The sequence below is a fragment of the Neophocaena asiaeorientalis genome, unplaced genomic scaffold, assembly GCF_003031525.2.
Source record: "Neophocaena asiaeorientalis asiaeorientalis breed wild unplaced genomic scaffold, Neophocaena_asiaeorientalis_V1.1 scaffold205, whole genome shotgun sequence".
Classification (NCBI taxonomy): domain Eukaryota; kingdom Metazoa; phylum Chordata; class Mammalia; order Artiodactyla; family Phocoenidae; genus Neophocaena; species Neophocaena asiaeorientalis.
The window spans coordinates 4,166,387-4,183,077 of record NW_020174369.1 but is presented as its reverse complement, the minus strand read 5'-3'; the positions used below and the strand labels follow the sequence as shown (position 1 = coordinate 4,183,077).

General features: G+C 41.0%; 1 protein-coding gene across 11 annotated transcripts in view; it reads right to left on the bottom strand.

Moving 5' to 3' along the window:
• Nucleotides 1-1,543: 1,543 nt before the first annotated feature.
• The window catches only part of FGGY (FGGY carbohydrate kinase domain containing), a 424,150-nt gene continuing 409,002 nt past the window's right edge, over nt 1,544-16,691 (bottom strand). For 7 of the 11 annotated variants that reach the window (XM_024756234.1, XM_024756238.1, XM_024756236.1 and 4 more), the window contains one exon: nt 11,144-11,370. In XM_024756234.1, coding sequence (XP_024612002.1) covers nt 11,289-11,370 — 82 coding nt within the window. In that variant the 3' untranslated portion in view covers nt 11,144-11,288. Of the gene's footprint in view, nt 1,706-3,622; nt 4,296-5,598; nt 5,742-10,952; nt 11,097-11,143; nt 11,371-16,691 lie in introns of those variants that run through there. The other 4 variants (XR_003004668.1, XR_003004667.1, XR_003004665.1 and 1 more) reach the window with 4 other exon arrangements.

Genomic DNA, 16,691 nt, shown 5'->3' with positions numbered 1-16,691 from the left:
GACTAAGTAGGGCAGATTGCCCTCCCTAATGTGGGGGCGCATCATCCAATCTTCTGAGGGCCTGAATAGAACCAAAAGGTGGAGGGAGAATTCTCTCTGCCTAACTGCTTAAGGTGGGACATTGTCTTCTGCCCTTGGACTGGGATTTATATCATCGGCTCTTCCTGAGCTTTTGGACTCGGAACTTATATACCACTGGATTTCCTGGGTCTCCAGCTTACAGACAGCAGATTGTGGGATATATTAGCCTCCATAATTTTGTGAGACAGTTCCTTATAACAAGTATCTATCTATCTATCTACACACACAAACACACACACACACAGATATATATATCTGTGTGTGTGTGTGTGTATATTCAGAACAATTCAGTCAGAATCTCTGGAGGTGGAACCCAAACAGGTTCTTCTAATATGCAACTGGGAGTGAGAATCACTAGGTTAGAGGAACCATAGATCTGAAGTTGGATGGTGTGATGGTTAATTTCGTGTCAACTTGACAGGGCCATGGGGTATCCAAATATTTGGTTAAACATTATTTCTGTGTGTGTCTGTGAGGGTGTTTCTGGATGAGATTAGCAGTTGAATCTGTAGACTAAGTAGGGCAGATTGCCCTCCCTAATGTGGGGGCGCATCATCCAATCTTCTGAGGGCCTGAATAGAACCAAAAGGTGGAGGGAGAATTCTCTCTGCCTAACTGCTTAAGGTGGGACATTGTCTTCTGCCCTTGGACTGGGATTTATATCATCGGCTCTTCCTGAGCTTTTGGACTCGGAACTTATATACCACTGGATTTCCTGGGTCTCCAGCTTACAGACAGCAGATTGTGGGATATATTAGCCTCCATAATTTTGTGAGACAGTTCCTTATAACAAGTATCTATCTATCTATCTACACACACAAACACACACACACACAGATATATATATATATATATATATATCTGTGTGTGTGTGTGTGTGTGTATACATATATACACACTGTTGGTTCTGTTTCTCTGGAGAAGTCTAATACAGATGACACTCTTATGATCCTTTGTGCTCTCCAGATTTGAGAAGACTACCTGTTATTCTTCCTCTCTTATGAGGAACATGGACCTTCATTTTCCTAAAAGAGACAATTTCAGTTTAATATCACCCTGTATTTCAGGTCCAGGGTGGAAGGATTTGACTCAATCTACTTGCAAAAGTATGATTTGATGAGCAGTATGTTGCAGAGTTATCCAGTGGATAAATATAAATTAAGTCATGTTCATATTTAGGGACCACTCATGGATGCTTATATATTGGTATATACCTATTACTCCATTACAGTTGTTTCTTTTTTTGATGCAACAATTGCCCTGTTTTGGCCAGTGGAAACTCTTCGAGTTTATCCAGTGTTAAGATACTATCATTATTAGCTATTTTTATTGGTACATAAACTATAATATATTTGAAAGTGAGAGCTGTGATTAAAGTGTAGTATGAGAAACAATAATTTTTAGAACACTGAATTAAGTACAAATGCAAAAGTTTGTGAGGAGAGGAAAATGATAAGGAAAGGTTTAAAAGGGTAACACATTATTATCTCATTCTACATTTACAGTCATAAAGATGTTTTTTTTTAACCACTTCCTCACCAACTCAATCACCTTTAGAATAAAGTCAACATTGTACTTACTTCCTGTAGATTTCATAAGCTCCCAGAAGTTTCCTGGCAAGACCCTGTATTAAAAGGAGCAGGTGATATCAAGGTCAAGTATATGTTTCTGATATAAATAGCAGGAAGTCTATAAAGTGTTTGTTTTAAGAAAAGTAGGTTTGAAACATATGCTTGAATATACAGAAGTACAATACATTCTCCAGCGCAATATAACACCTGTGTAGAACAGCTAAGCCATATGTTTCAGAAATTATACTTTAAAAATTACTATGTAGATGTCAAAAAGGAAAATGCACATTTGTAAAAAAAAAAGTTTGTTATTAACATAACTCAACTGTATGGTTTCTTCAAATCTTTCTTAACTGTGACAAGTACTTTTAAAATCTTCTAGGATATGCCAAAACTTCTTCTAAAATCATTAACATATAATAAACCAAAAGTCTTAGAAACCTATTGTCAAAAGGATGATATTAAAATTTCTATACAATATTGGAATGTAAACAGCTCAATTTTAATGCAACTCATGAAATTTAGTATTAGAAACTCCATGTGTCACTAAATAGCTAATGTTAGATATATTTCCCATTGGTATTTTCTTGGTCTCAAGGAAAGAGCTTTCTGCCCTTTTTAGCCGAAGATCTAACACTATGTTAAGGTTGTCCATGTTGTAGGTATGTATGTGTGTTTAGGGTTAGGGTGTGCACAGGAAGGGGAGATAAGAGTGAGAAGTCCTCAGGCTGCTGTGTGTGACTAGAGAGGTTCCTACCTGGAATATATAATAGAGGGGAGGAAGGCTTAAAGTTAGAATAAATAGAAATACTAAATTTTAAAAGATCACCAAGGAATGCAGGATTGAATTTTCAGCTAGTATTTGACACTAGCTATCCCAATGGCTTGATCTACGGTGCTTCAAGAGCTACAATTTAATTTAACTGAAAGGGCAATTTAATTGAATTGAAAGAATTATTATAATGTGTTTCTAAATAAAAATCTTCTTTAAGCCTATTTTTAATGACTAGTTTAGACCTTGATAATTAAGAATATTCATTTGTAAGACAATATTTGATATAGTAAAGTAGTGAATATAGTAAATTGATACAGTAATGTAGTAAATAGCATTTTGTTTCTATAATTAGGTGAAACAACCAAATTGCACTTAGTAACCATTAATTTGCTGAATAAACCTTATTCACAGATAACATGAAAGAAACATTCATATGACTCAGGTCAAAACATTATGGATTCTTGGTCCATTGGGTTCAAATTACTATAGTGGTTCTATATGAGTACAATAAAATGCTCGATACAAAAATGGAATAAGTCCGGAAGATGTCTCACAACTTATCTCTCTCTAGGAGATTCACAATGCACATACCATATTTAGACTATTCTAAGATATCCTATAATAACAAAAGCCTGTTTAACTCAGCGTTTCCCAAACTTAGTTGGCCCTGGCTCACTTTTCCAAGGAAAACCTATTATTCTGGCAAACCCTGTAGATCAAACCCTGTTGGCTGCCTACACAACAGCTCTTCCTTCCTCCCCTTTTCTAACAGAACAATGATTTCATTGGAACGGCAATATGCCCAGTCCCAGTGCATCTTGAGTTCTCTAAGCCAGTCTTAAGAATCCCTAGGGGCAGATCTGTGATGCAGAACCTGGCCAACGAGACCTAAGGAGAAGTCTGCTGGGAGGCTCTTCCTTGATCAAAAACGGTGGCATTGCGAGAAGGTCCTGGATGCTGTTATGTGAAAAATGAGATGCCTCTAAAAGTGACAGCATCTCGGCAATCAGGAAGTAACAAACCTAAGGTCAAAAGCCAGCTGGCTGAGGTGGGAGGAACAGAAGGATAAAATGGGCTTGGATCTTTGATGGAATTGTTGAATCCACATGCCAACTTGATGACTGCCTGTCTCCATATTTCTTAATAAGGAAAAAAAAAATCTTACATAAGCTACTCTCGGGTTATTATTACTTGCAGCTCAGCACCATCCCAAGTGACAAACATTCTCTCGGGAAACCCTGGAGTAGAATAAGAGCGTGTCCTGATGATTTCCTGGGAGATTGAGCACTCAACACACACTAGTGGGAAAAGGAAGCAAGAAGCGTTGTTCAGGGCTGGGACCAAGGGCACTAATTTAACAAGACTGAGCCTGATGTTCAGATCATGGCAAACTTGGCTTCATATGGGTCAGGGTGGTGCTAATAGTTTGAGGTATATCAATTGTGAGGTACATCAGTAAGGGTAGAAAAGATTATGCTGAGGGAAGAAACAACCTTAAACTTATGTCTCACTCAAGCTGCATGTTCATTGTGGGTTGGTTGGGGGCTCTGCTCTGACTCATCTTTACTCTGGAGCCCAGGAGGAGGGAGAACCCTTTTCTGGAACAGTGCTGGCTGTCGTACGGGAGAAAAGAAAGTTCTGGGGATTCTCACTTGACAAAGACGTGGTCCATAAATCACACCCATCATTTCTCACAGATCATTAAACAGAACTGGTTACAAGATTCCACTCAACCATAAGAGATCAGGAATGGCAAGCCCTCGGAGAACATCTTCACTGGCTATCACTCATGTCAGCGGAGCTGGCATCGCAATAGAAGTTTCTTGCCAGAAAGCATGCTTGAGGCCTTTGGATTCTCTCTGGGAGGTCTGTATGGGCAAAAGCAAGACCTGGGTTGGTGGCTGGAGAATTACAGGGAACTGCATTTGGCCCTGGGGCAGAGAGCTCATAAGTGCTAGATAATGTATCAGGGTTCTATCAAACTGCTTAAAATCCAAGCAGGACTCTGGCCCCAGGAGAGAAACTGGAGGGCCAGATGCTTACCTCTAGTTTCTGTTTGCTGAGTTCAGGTAGATAAGCCTTCCATATGGTTTAATTTGAGAGGGATTTCTGGGGCCAGGTGGGATGGGAGAGACCATTTATAAGTCAGAGTAGCAGGAAGGTGAATTTAACTTATGGTTGAAGGAGAGCCAAGGTTCTACCCAGGGAGACAGTTCCAAAGGTCAAATTTGAAGGGATTAGTGAGGCCAGAAATAAGAGAATAAGTAAACAAAGCTCAGGAGGATTACATGCGGAATGCAGTAAAATGTGAGGCATGGACTTTGACAAATGGCTTAGGAATAACGCAGTGAACCATGTGAGTGGACTCAACATTTCTTTCTTTGTGCCTAGCATAAGAAGAATTGAGCAATTTCAAGGGGTCATGCCAGACTGGATAAACATGTTTGTCCCTTGGGGAGAAGCCTATGATTTAGTGAGGTTCCCAGTGCCTAGGGCCTAATGGCAGAAAGACAGAAAGACGAATTCCAGACTCACTGGCTGGGGAAGAGCTGCAGCTGGTCTGAATTGGGTGTACACAGCCTGCCTCAGCCTGGCTTATCTTCGGGATGGAGCAGAGCTGAATCTTCGGGTGAAAGACCTTCAGTACCTGAGCTTAGCAGAGCTGAGAAAGGCAGGGCTGGATGTTTCATCACTTACAGATGAGCCTTTCCAGACAGGCCTGCATTACTGACATCCTTAGACCTCTTGTAGAACCTATCAACCGTGGTGTGCATTGGGCATCTAGTATGACATTTCTGGGCTTGTTAAATCTCTTTCTATGTGTGTCCCCTTTCTCTGCAACCTGCAGCTGGCCCCTTTACGCACTGACGGGAACTATTCCAGCACTCTTGACATAGTAAGGGCCCAGTACTGGTTGGTTGTTATGGATAGAACACAGAACTTTCACCTATAGAAAATGAATATAAAGTCATCCAACGTTACTGGAAACAACGCTTCTAGATGCTTCTAGAAACAACGCATTTACTTTATAATGTAAAAATGGATGGGTTGAGGAGAAAAACTGGTGTTTGTTGCAGTTCTATTTTATGTCAGGCACTGGGCCAGGCACTTCAAAACATCATCCCATTTACTTATCACATCAGCCGTGAGGCAGATTTTCATTTCTTTTACCTTATAGATAAGGAACGGAGACTCACAGGTTAACTAGCTTGCATGAGTTCATACACTGTGTGGGTTAGTAAGCAGTGAAGCTGTGATCCGAAGGCAGGACTCAGTGACGCCGTGGTTCAAGCCTTTATCACTTCACCACTCTGCTGCCAATAGAAATAACGCAGTACTTGGATCAACCAATGAGCATCAGAAGGGGCCTCCTAGATATTCATACATCTTCTAAAGAGGGGGACCACAGAGGACAGAGCAATTAGCTAACTAATGAATCATCCTCTGTTGCACAAATAAGCTAATTGAATTTACTTAGGAAGAAGCATTGGAGTGATCCTGCCTCTGTGATCCAGCTACCCAATCTTGGGCGAGTAACTTAAGCTCTTGGAGCCGCGGTTTTTATAAAATGAGATCCCTCCCTTTGTCAGGCCTCCCCTCACCAATCTATTATGAGGAGCAGCTGAGATTACATGCGTGCAGTCAACGTGGATACTGCAAAGAAATATTCAAATGGAAGGCATCATTATTGACTTTGCCTAAATACCAGACAATAATAAGTAAAATATTTTCCACCTCCAGTGTATTAAAATTGTAGAATAGGGAGCCAGGCTCACCCTAGATTTTAATAAGGAAACACTTCTAATCAAGACTTCAGGTATGACTTAAGCAAATAAAATTAGGCCTTTAGAAGCATTTATTCTAATATGTAATTTTAAATGATTTTCTGTGCAGAATAGAAATTGACCATAAGATTAATGGGTGAGCTAGTAATAAATTGGAAAACCTTAATTTATTAGCAGTGGTCTTTGTTTTTATTTAAGTTACTTTTGTTTTATAAATTTTATATAATTGTCAAATATTTAGAAGTACTGGGAGAAACATCCTTTTTAAAAATGTACTGCTTTTTAAGTTCTCTCTGTGGAAACTAGAAAAGGAAGAAAAAGATTTTTATGTTCAAGACTTCCTCCTATTACTGTCAATAACAGTTAAGTGCATTTATGGAGACACGAGACAGCACAAAGATTCTTCTGTAATTCATCAGAAGGCCCATCTTAAGTATAATTACATTACACAGCTCTGCTTGGTCATTAGTTTTTGTTTAGTGACAATGTCCTTCATTTTAAACCCTTTGATGGTAATTATTTGTAACTACACCCTTGAATTCTGAAAGCATGTGTACTGCAGCCCTGGTGAACAATGGGTATTTCTGGACTACGATGCAATTGGTTTCCCATAAAAGATCATACAGGGAATGGTCTGTAACAACACTGAAAATTTTTTTTTTTTTGCGGTACGCGGGCCTCTCACTGTTGTGGCCTCTCCCATTGTGGAGCACAGGCTCCGGACACGCAGGCTCAGCGGCCATGGCTCACAGGCCCAGCAGCTCCGCCGCATGTGGGATCCTCCCGGACTGGGGCACGAACCTGTGTCCCCTGCATCGGCAGGAGGACTCTCAACCACTGTGCCACCAGGGAAGCCCGATACTGAAAATGTGCAAAAGGTTTCTGAGCTTGAAGTACAACCCAAAATGAGGTGTGTGGTGTTGTGTGTGTGTTCATACACACATGCACAATAAAAAACTAAAAGCAAGTCGTTAGGTATAAGGCATGATTTTCTTAACCCTTAATGACCATGTCACATTTTAAAGTTTTCAATGTTGCTTAAATTAAGGTTCGCTAACACATATCTTAGATTGTTTGATCTGCAAGTGAGACATTTTTGAGATATTTTTAGTTCTACCTGCCTTCTTTGTGCAGAAAAATGTCTCCTCTTTGTGTATTTATTTATATACTGAGCACCCATATGTGTTTGGAACAATTTAGGTGCTGAGAACACGGGCCCTAAGAGTCTTAGTTTCCGACAAGAGCAACCAGGTCAGTGACAGGGCAACAAACTTAAACCTGAATAACCTGATTATCCTCTGGCCTGTGAGAAACAGAGGGTCACCTTAACATTAAGACTCTAATGCTCAGCTTGTTACCCTTACCTGCTGATCTGGTGCCTCCTCAGAGCTGGGTGTTTCCAGGAATGCCCTACAGTATTTTCACCACTCCCCTTGGAACATATACTCTCTATCCCTCTGCTCTCCAGTGCAACTGGCAGCAACATAGACTGTGGTGTGAATATAAAGACCAACCACCCAGTCGGGGTCTCCCTGAGAGAGGGTATCCCTTCTAGCTGTTGCATTTGGACTCCAGCAAACTCTGGCATTGGGTCCTGTCATTTACTGCCGCTCTGCACCATGTCACCCATTCCGCTGTCCTTGTCTTTTCCTCTCCACTTCCCTCTCCCAGCTTTTGTTCTCTCAGGCTCTTTGGAAAGCCACATTTATGTTCTTCACATATGGGAAGTATTTTTGGTCAAAATGAAAAACCCAAAATGTGTTCCTTAGCAAAATGATTTGCGAAACAAGGCTGGCTTCAACTTGAAAGAAAAGCTTTCAGTAGGCAACCAAACCAAACCAAAGTCCCACAAACCACTCTGGCCACACTGTAATTCTTATTCATAAAAGCTAAATACACTTATACTTTACATGTGTGCGTTAAATAAAGCCCCCCTTCCCAGTGCAAGAAGGTGAGTATTGGAGTCATTAAAGTTTTTATTCTCCAGCTACACATGGTTAAAGAAATCCATATAGACATTTACATTTTCCTAAAACACTGGCTTTATAGTAGGAACCAGAATTATTGTCTTAGGGATTAACCATCTGGCCAGGTGGCACCGGAGGACACTGTGGATCATCCACATAGCACTGTGCTTGGGCCTTTAAAGAGTTTCTTCACTGAACCCTTATGACCAACATTAGGCGGTAGGTAGCAGGATTATACCATTGACAGAGGGGGGAGACTGAGGCCTGGAGGTTGAGCATCTTGCCCAAGGTTTTTCAGCCCTTCTAACAGTGCTTCTCACTGTTAAGATGCCAGAGGATTTCTAGGGTTCCCATGTTCCTTGCCTCACCTGTGTGTGTTTTCCTTTCTCTATAAAGCAGTGGGAAGCCAGGGTTGGTTTGGATAGGAGTTGCCTGAGAGAAGGACCAGCAGCCCCGCTGTTCACCCACGGCACGAGTACTCTTAACTAAAGAGCAGGCTGTGGGGCTGGATTCCTCTGCAGCTGTTACAAGATGGTAACACCCAAAGCGACAGATCTGGATTCGAATCCTGTCTCTACTGCCACCTGAGGGATTCTGGGTGAGTTGTTTATGTTTTCTGAGTCTTAAGCTTTCTTAACTGGAACACGAAGTTAATGTTACCATTAAGTTATGCTATGGTAAGAATTGCAGAGAACATACAGGAAGAACTTGGCAAAATAGTTGCTAATTATTCACTCTTCCACCTCTGTGTTCCTGGCCAGGCACAACTTCTGCATTCACCGCTGCTTTGCTTGAGTGGGCCCAGGCCTGACCTGGTTTCTAAGTCAGAGCTGATCAGTATTAGCAGCCTAAGCCTGTCTGTCTGACTGTGGTCCTGACATCTTGCCTTAGGTCCTGCTATACCTGACTTCTCCTCTGAGGTGCTGAGTCTGACGCCTCAATCCTTCTCAGCCATAGCTCAAGTTCTGGCTGGGGTCTAGGTGAATGAACTGGGCTTCCTCCTGCTGCCAGAGCCTGCTGGATTGGACAGCCACACCTACCTTCGCACTCTAGTCCCTGCCCAAGATCGCTATATCCTTTGGATACTGCAGAATGTTATTACAGAGCTGGCCTTTGCAACTGGGTGTGGTCATGCTACTCAAAAGGTTTATGGTTAGTGTTCTGAGCATCTCCTACATGCCAGGTCCTGCAAAAAGCCAGGCATGATCCAGACAACTGAGCTAGGTGCGTTACAGGTATTATTTCACTTAATCCTCATTGGGATCTGGTAAAGTGGGTACTGTGAATATCCTCATTCAAAATCTGAAGTTTAGGAAGATTGAGGGCCTTTCTCCAAGTCACACATCAAGTCAGAGGTGGAGCCAGGCCTAGAATCCCAAGCCAGGGCTCACAGCCATTACATCATAATGCTTTCCATCCAATCTGTTAACCTTCCACTGCTTCCCCCTTTTCTTGCTGTTGGATGTGCTCTATGGCAGCAGGTGCCGTCTTTTAATGTGGCACCTCTTCCAGTGTACTGTGATCAATTTACTTGTCTCTGTTTCTCTTTAGACTGGGAGCTCCCTGAAGGCAGGGACCATGTTTTCTTTATCCCCGTACTCCAGCGCATAGCACAATAGCTGGCACAGAATAAGTCTTCAAACCTCTTCAAAGAGGTTTGAAGACTGAGCTGTAGTGGCTTTTTCTTCTCTACCTGCTGACTTATGTTGCTGAAGTTCCATATGTTCTCTATTCAAACTCATCTGAATGATGACAGCTCTAGAATCAAAACTAGCAGTTACTCTTGGGTCCAAAATGGTATGTGTGTGTGTGTGTATGTACATGTGTGTATGTTTGTGTTTGTGTATGTTATGGTATCAACTAAGGTAACTGTAGTTGTGTTTTCAAATACTTGTCTGTATCAAAAGCTTTTAGCCACCATGTTTCTTTTCCATACACTTTTGTCTTTATGACAGATATTTTTAAAGAGTATAGTCCATTAAAAAACAGAATGCTGCCCAATTTGGGTTTTGTCTTATGTTTCCTTATGATTAGATCGAGGCTATGCACTCCCAGCCAGAATGCTGTTATGTCCTTTTCAGGCTATCACAGCTGGAGGCCCATGATGTCTATTTACCCATCTGAAGTTAATTTTGATCACCCAATCAAGATGCTGTACTATTTCTTCCCTGTATGGTTAAATTTCTTTTTCTTCTTGTAACTGATAAACAATCTGTGAGGAGACATTTTAAGACCATGCATATATCCTGTTACTCATCAAAATTTTCTCCTGGAGAACAGTATGGAGGTTCCTTTAAAAATTAAAAATAGAACTATCATATGGCCCAGCAATCCCATTACTGGGCATATACCCTGAGAAAACCATAATTCAAAAAGACTCATGTACCACAATGTTCATTGCAGCTCTATTTACAACAGCCAGGACATGGAAGCAACCTAAGAAACTGGAATATGAATAGATTAAATAAAAGTGCTATATAAACATTAAGTCTACTGAAATTTACTCTCAAGTGATTCATAAAAATTGGTGTGTATATGTGTATTCATATGTATACATATATATATATATATATACACACACACACACGCATAGAGAGAGAGAACATATAAATGAGAAAGCAGATAGGATAACCATTCAAAGGTAAAAGTTAGGTACATGGGTGTTCCCTGTATTATTCCTATTCTTGCAGTTTTTCTGTAAGTTTGAAATTGTTTCCAAATAAAAAGTTAGTAAGTTTTTAGCCACCTATAGAATAAACATTAGATGTCCTACCTGAAGTTAAGTCTTTAGTGGCTGACACTGAATCAGTTACCAAGGACAGTTTCTCCTGGATTGAATGATCCCCAAGTTCTAGTCCCATAGGAGATCCTATGACTCTTGGTGAAGTTTCTGTCTCCATGATGGTGCCTGTGGAAACTACCAAGTAAATAATGGTGGTATTGTGAAATGGAAGACTCTAGTTCTGGTTGCACACGTCTCAGTTTTCTTTATTAAAAAGAAAATACAGAAATGATGAAATGATACCTAAGGGCCTTAAATATAAGGTGAAATGACAGAGGCCCCTGATGCAATGACATGAAACCTGGCATCCGCCCGTGCAAGCTCGGTTCAGTCCCCTTTCATGATGGATGCATACTCCTTCTGGTGTTCAACCAGCTTTAGGAATACTTGATATTTCTTGTCATAATATCTGCAGGAGAAAAATAAATATGTTGTATGATCTCAAGCAAGACTGTTATGCTGCTTCCCCTGACATTTAGAAGAACAGAAGTGTTATCTGTTACAGTTTTGCAGACACTTCCCATTTTTTGGATGCTGACAGCATCCTGAGTCACATGTCTCACACTCACTATCTTTAACCTCCATGGGTGAACCTACATCTCCATTTTAGAGGTAAAGGTTTTAGAGCTGAGATTTGCTCAAAGAGGCAAATCTAAAATAGTATTGCTAAAACTCGGCAGAGCTGGAATTCAAACTCAGGGCTATCTGACTTCAAAGCCTCCACTATAACACAGTGGAAGTGCCAGGCTTGACACAGGGCCTTTCACATTCTCAGCTTCAATAAGTATTTCATATATGATTACCCGACACCGCCCCCACCACCACCACCAGTTTAGCGACTGGTTTAACGTCACAGCCTGACCAGGGATGCGACTGAACATTTTAATCACCCTTTGCACATTCCACACCTACATTTCCCTTGCAGACTCCTTTATCTGGGAGTAAAACCCCATGAGAATGTGACTAACACCTTTCCTGGAGCTGTGCCCTGCCTTCCAGGCATCCCACAGAGGACCCTTTTCTCCTGTACTATCCAGCTGAGTCTTCAGATAAGACCTGTTAGAACTGGTGTTGGCCATGAGTTAGAAGGCAGAGCAGCTGAAGCTACCTTGGCATCACAATCTTGAAAAGGACAATAGTACCTAAGACAAATTATACTTGGAGACGGCAGCTTGGCCCTTATTCCTCTTGGCTGGGAGGAGCTGACGTGAGGTAAAGGGTTGATGAACCCTGTCTAGCATGTCTTGGGAGGTTCTGGGGTGCTCTGAAAAGAAGTCCTCGTGAAGGAGCATTGGTGCAAGCTTGGGAATTGGGGGAGAGAGAGAGTGTAAGAGTAACCCTGAATGCACACAGGGACTTCTACCTGTAACATGCAGAGCTAAACAGATTAATAGGAACACCCCTGCCCGGCATTTCTACCTTAAGAATTCTGGTAAATTAAGAGCCGTGATGGGGCCACACACAGGGTTAAGAGGTGGACTCTGAGGCCTGGGTTTGAATCTCAGCTTGGCCCCATTACTAGCTGTGTGACCATGGATATTTTACTTAATCTCTTTGTTCCTAAATGTCTCTATTTGTAAATGAGAAAAATTACAAGACCTACCTCAATAGAGGTAATGGGAACTGTTATGTGAACTAAATGAGGTAGTATTTGAGAAGAACTTAGAACAGTGCCTGACTCACAGCAAGTGATATCAATGCTAGTTATGGTTACCACTTAAAAAATTAACATTCCAATATTACCATCAATCTCGCTATATGTAGATTATACTAAAACCCACTCTATGAGCCTCCAAATTTATTAATCATAGAATGATTTGGGGGACAGCAATTTTCTTCTTCAAACGCTACTCTCTGACAATCTAACGTCAAGCAATTTTCTCACTATATGAGATGGATTTTCTGACTTTGGGAAACTTCTAGAAGGAAGCTTCGGTCAGTACTCTTTCTCATACACTTGAAGATTTCTAATTTTAATACTGACAACTTTGCAGCAACTTTGTTCATTGGCCTTATTCTTCGTACAGTGGGAAAAGCATCGGCTTTCCAGGCAGAGAAGCCTAGGTGATTTGGGGCAACTCCTTTAAATGATCTGAGCCTCAGTTTCCCTGCTGTAAGAGGGATGATAACAGTACCTACGTCACAGAGTGACTGAATTTTAAACATGAACAGGAAACATGATGTGGACTGTCAAGGGCTTACACGATGTGAGCTAATGTTGTTCTTACATCCTTCTATTATCCTGAAATGTCAAAAGATGGAGAGACTATATTTTTCCTTTTTTATACATGGGAAGCTGAGGTCCAAGGTGCTTCTTTCCCTGTGCTTTTTATTTTCCAATTTTTAAAATTGTGGTAAAATATGCATAACATGAAAGTTAACCATTTTAGCCACTTTTAAGCGCACAGTTCAGTGGCATTAAGTACCTTCCTATTATTGTGCAGCTGTCGCCACCATCCGTCCGTAGAACTCTCTTCACCTTGCAGAACTAGAACTCCACCCATTAAATAATAACCCTCCATTCTCCCCTTCTCCCTAGCCCCTGGCAACCAACACTCTATTTTCTGTCTCCATGAATTTGATTATGCCAGGTACCTCATATAAGGGGAATCATACAATGTTTGTCATTTTGTGACTGGCTCTTTTCACTAACACAATATCCTCAAGGTTCATCCGTGTTGTAGCATATTTCAGCACTGCCTTCCTTTTTAAGGTTGAAGAATATTCTATTGTATGCATATAGCACCTTTTCTTTATCCATTCATCTGTCAGTGGGCACTTGGGCTGCTTCCATGTTTTAGCTACTGTGAATAATGCTGCCATGAACATGGGTGCATAAATATCTCTTTGAGACCGTGAGTTCAGTTCCTCTGGGCACATACCCAGAGTGGAATTTCTGGGTTACATGGTAATTCTATCTTACACTTTCGAGGCACCACCATACTATTTTCCACAGTGGCTGCACCATTTTACATCCTACCAACAGTGTGCAAGGGATCCAATTTTTCCACATCCTTGTCAACACTTGTTATTTTCTGGTTTTTGGACAGTAGCCACACTAATGGGTATAAATTGGTATCTCACTGTAGTCTTGATTTGTATTGCCCTAATGATTCGTGGAGTTGAGCATCTTTTCATGTGCTTATTGACCATCTGTATATCATTTTTGGAGAAATGTCTATTCAAGTCCTTTGCCCATTTTTGATTTAGGTCGTTGGCTTTTTGGTTATTGAGTTTTAGGAGTTCTCTGTATATGGATATTAATCCTTTATCAGATATATGATATATAAATGTTTCCTTCCATTCTTAGGTCTGTGTGGCACAGACCTAAGTAAGTGTTCTATACAGACAAGAACGTGATTTGAGTCAAGGAGATGTTGAGTGTAGCTCAGAAGGAAACTGGCTCTTTCCACTTTCAAATCTTCAGGCCGCCTGCAGATGGTGCTAGAGCATCGTGTGTGCCTCTCTCACAGCGGCTGACAGCAAGCCGCCAAGGATTCTTTTCAAAAGAACGTAAGCTGTGACAAAGCGAGAGAGTGGCATGGACATACATACACTACCAGAAGTAAAATAGATAGCTGGTGGGAAGCAGCCGCATAGCACGGGGAGATCAGCTCGGTGCTCTGTGACCACCTAGAGGGGTGGGATAGGGAGGGTGGGAGGGAGGGAGACGCAAGAGGGAAGAGATATGGGAACATATGTATATGTATAACTGATTCACTTTGTTATAAAGCAGAAACTAACACACCACTGTAAAGCAATTATACTCCAATAAAGATGTAAAAAAAATAATAAGAACATGTGGAATCTACTCAAAGAACTTAAAAACAGACTTCCCTCAAGAGTCTTCAGAGGGTCAGTGAAGAGATGGAGAAGAATAATCTGTTTCTAACTTCAACAAAAGAGAGATGCTGCTAGCCCAGGGCTCCCACTGCCATGGGGAACTCAGTTCTCTCCATGTTCCTGCATTGAGCTCCCCCATGTAAGGGCCTGCTCCACTCATCCTGGTATTTAGAGAGGGGTTTATATTCAGAGGATTAACAGCCCAACTCCATTTGGAGACTTGCTTTAAGAAAATAAAAAGATACTGGATGGCTTTTTCCATGGACATTTCCACTCTGTTAAATGTCAATTATGCTTTGGTGGGATCAGCACCTTTGCCTGTCCATTGTATAAGGTGGAATTTGCTTTTATGTCTTAACCTCAAATAGTTTCCTAAAATGATAAAAGCCACTTGCACAATTGTTCCTTCATCTCTAAACTCACTACCAGTGACTCAATATAGGTCCTTTTCCTCTCTCAGCTGGATTGTTGAAAAACTTTTCATCTGGTCTCTCCTACCCTTAGGCCCTCTAACGCATCCTCTAAGAGGATTTTTCTAATATCTGCATCTGACCAGGTCCCACCACTGCCTAAAGTTCAGTATCTCCATTTCACCAGTAGGATGAAGTCTGAGGTCCTTAGCACAGCCTCAAAGCTCATTATGAGAGGACCCACTCTGTTCCCCCCAACACCCAATTTCACTCCCTGCCATCTCCCATCTCATACTTTGCATTTCAGAATTATGAGTTGTTGATAGTTTCCTGAATATACGATGCTGTTGCCACCTTTATAACTTTGCCTGTGTTATTCCTCTACTGACAAAGTGCTTTTCGGTTTTGGCCTGACAACTTCTTTTAAGCATTTAAAGTCAGCTAGACTTAACGTCCTCTCAAAAGCTTTGCCTTACTCCTACAGGGTCAAATTCTTTTCTGTTTTGGGTTACTTTGTCACCTGGTAATACTTCTATTACATAACATATCCCTTTGGCTCGAAATGATCTACTGCATAAATAAGATTGTCTCATTCCCTTCTAAATCCTGCCTAGATGCCAAAGAGCATAATGCCTTGAAGATAGCAGGCACTCAATAAATTAGTGTTTGGGAATTGGGGTTAAAACGTTAATCAAAGTTATGCTGACGTACTGTACAGTATAGGGAACTATACTCAATATTTTATAATAACCTATAAAGAGAATCTGAAGAAGAAAATCTCTCTCTCTCTCTCTCTCTCTCTCTCTCTCTCTCTCTCTATATATATATATATATATATATATATATATATATATAAAATCACTGTGCTGTATACCTGAAACTAACAGGATATTGTAAATCAACTATACTTCAATTTAAAATAAAAGTCATGTTGTAGCCCTCAAAGTCACATGATGCAAAGGGCGGAGGAACAGACAGATGCTACCGTGTGGAAGACATAAGAGATCCCCATTTGAGAACAGAGGAGACCAGATTTACTGCTAATGAGCTAGGGAAAAAAACATTGGTTTGAGAGTTCAAAGGTTTGTATTTGAGCTCCAGGTCTGGCCCTATCTAGCTCCGTGATCTTGGGGAACTGAAAGTGACTTTACATCTCTGAGACTTAGTTTTATCAACTATTAAATGAAAGGCCTGGCTTGCTGACCCCTGTGGTTTATTCCGGCTCTAAAGTTGCATGTGTCTGTTGTCCTCACTCCTCAGCACTGTGCATAGAAAACATATAAACTTACCTTTTATCCTCACGTCTAGGAAACACAACTTTCCCAACTTTGCTCATTCTTGCCATTGCCTCCTGTCAAATGGAAAACAGAACACACAGAACTAAGTTGGAAAGTTAATACCAATGTGAGGCCTGTCACAGGCAAGAACATTCTTTTTTTTTTTTTTTAGTAAATTAATTTATTTATTTTTGGCTGCG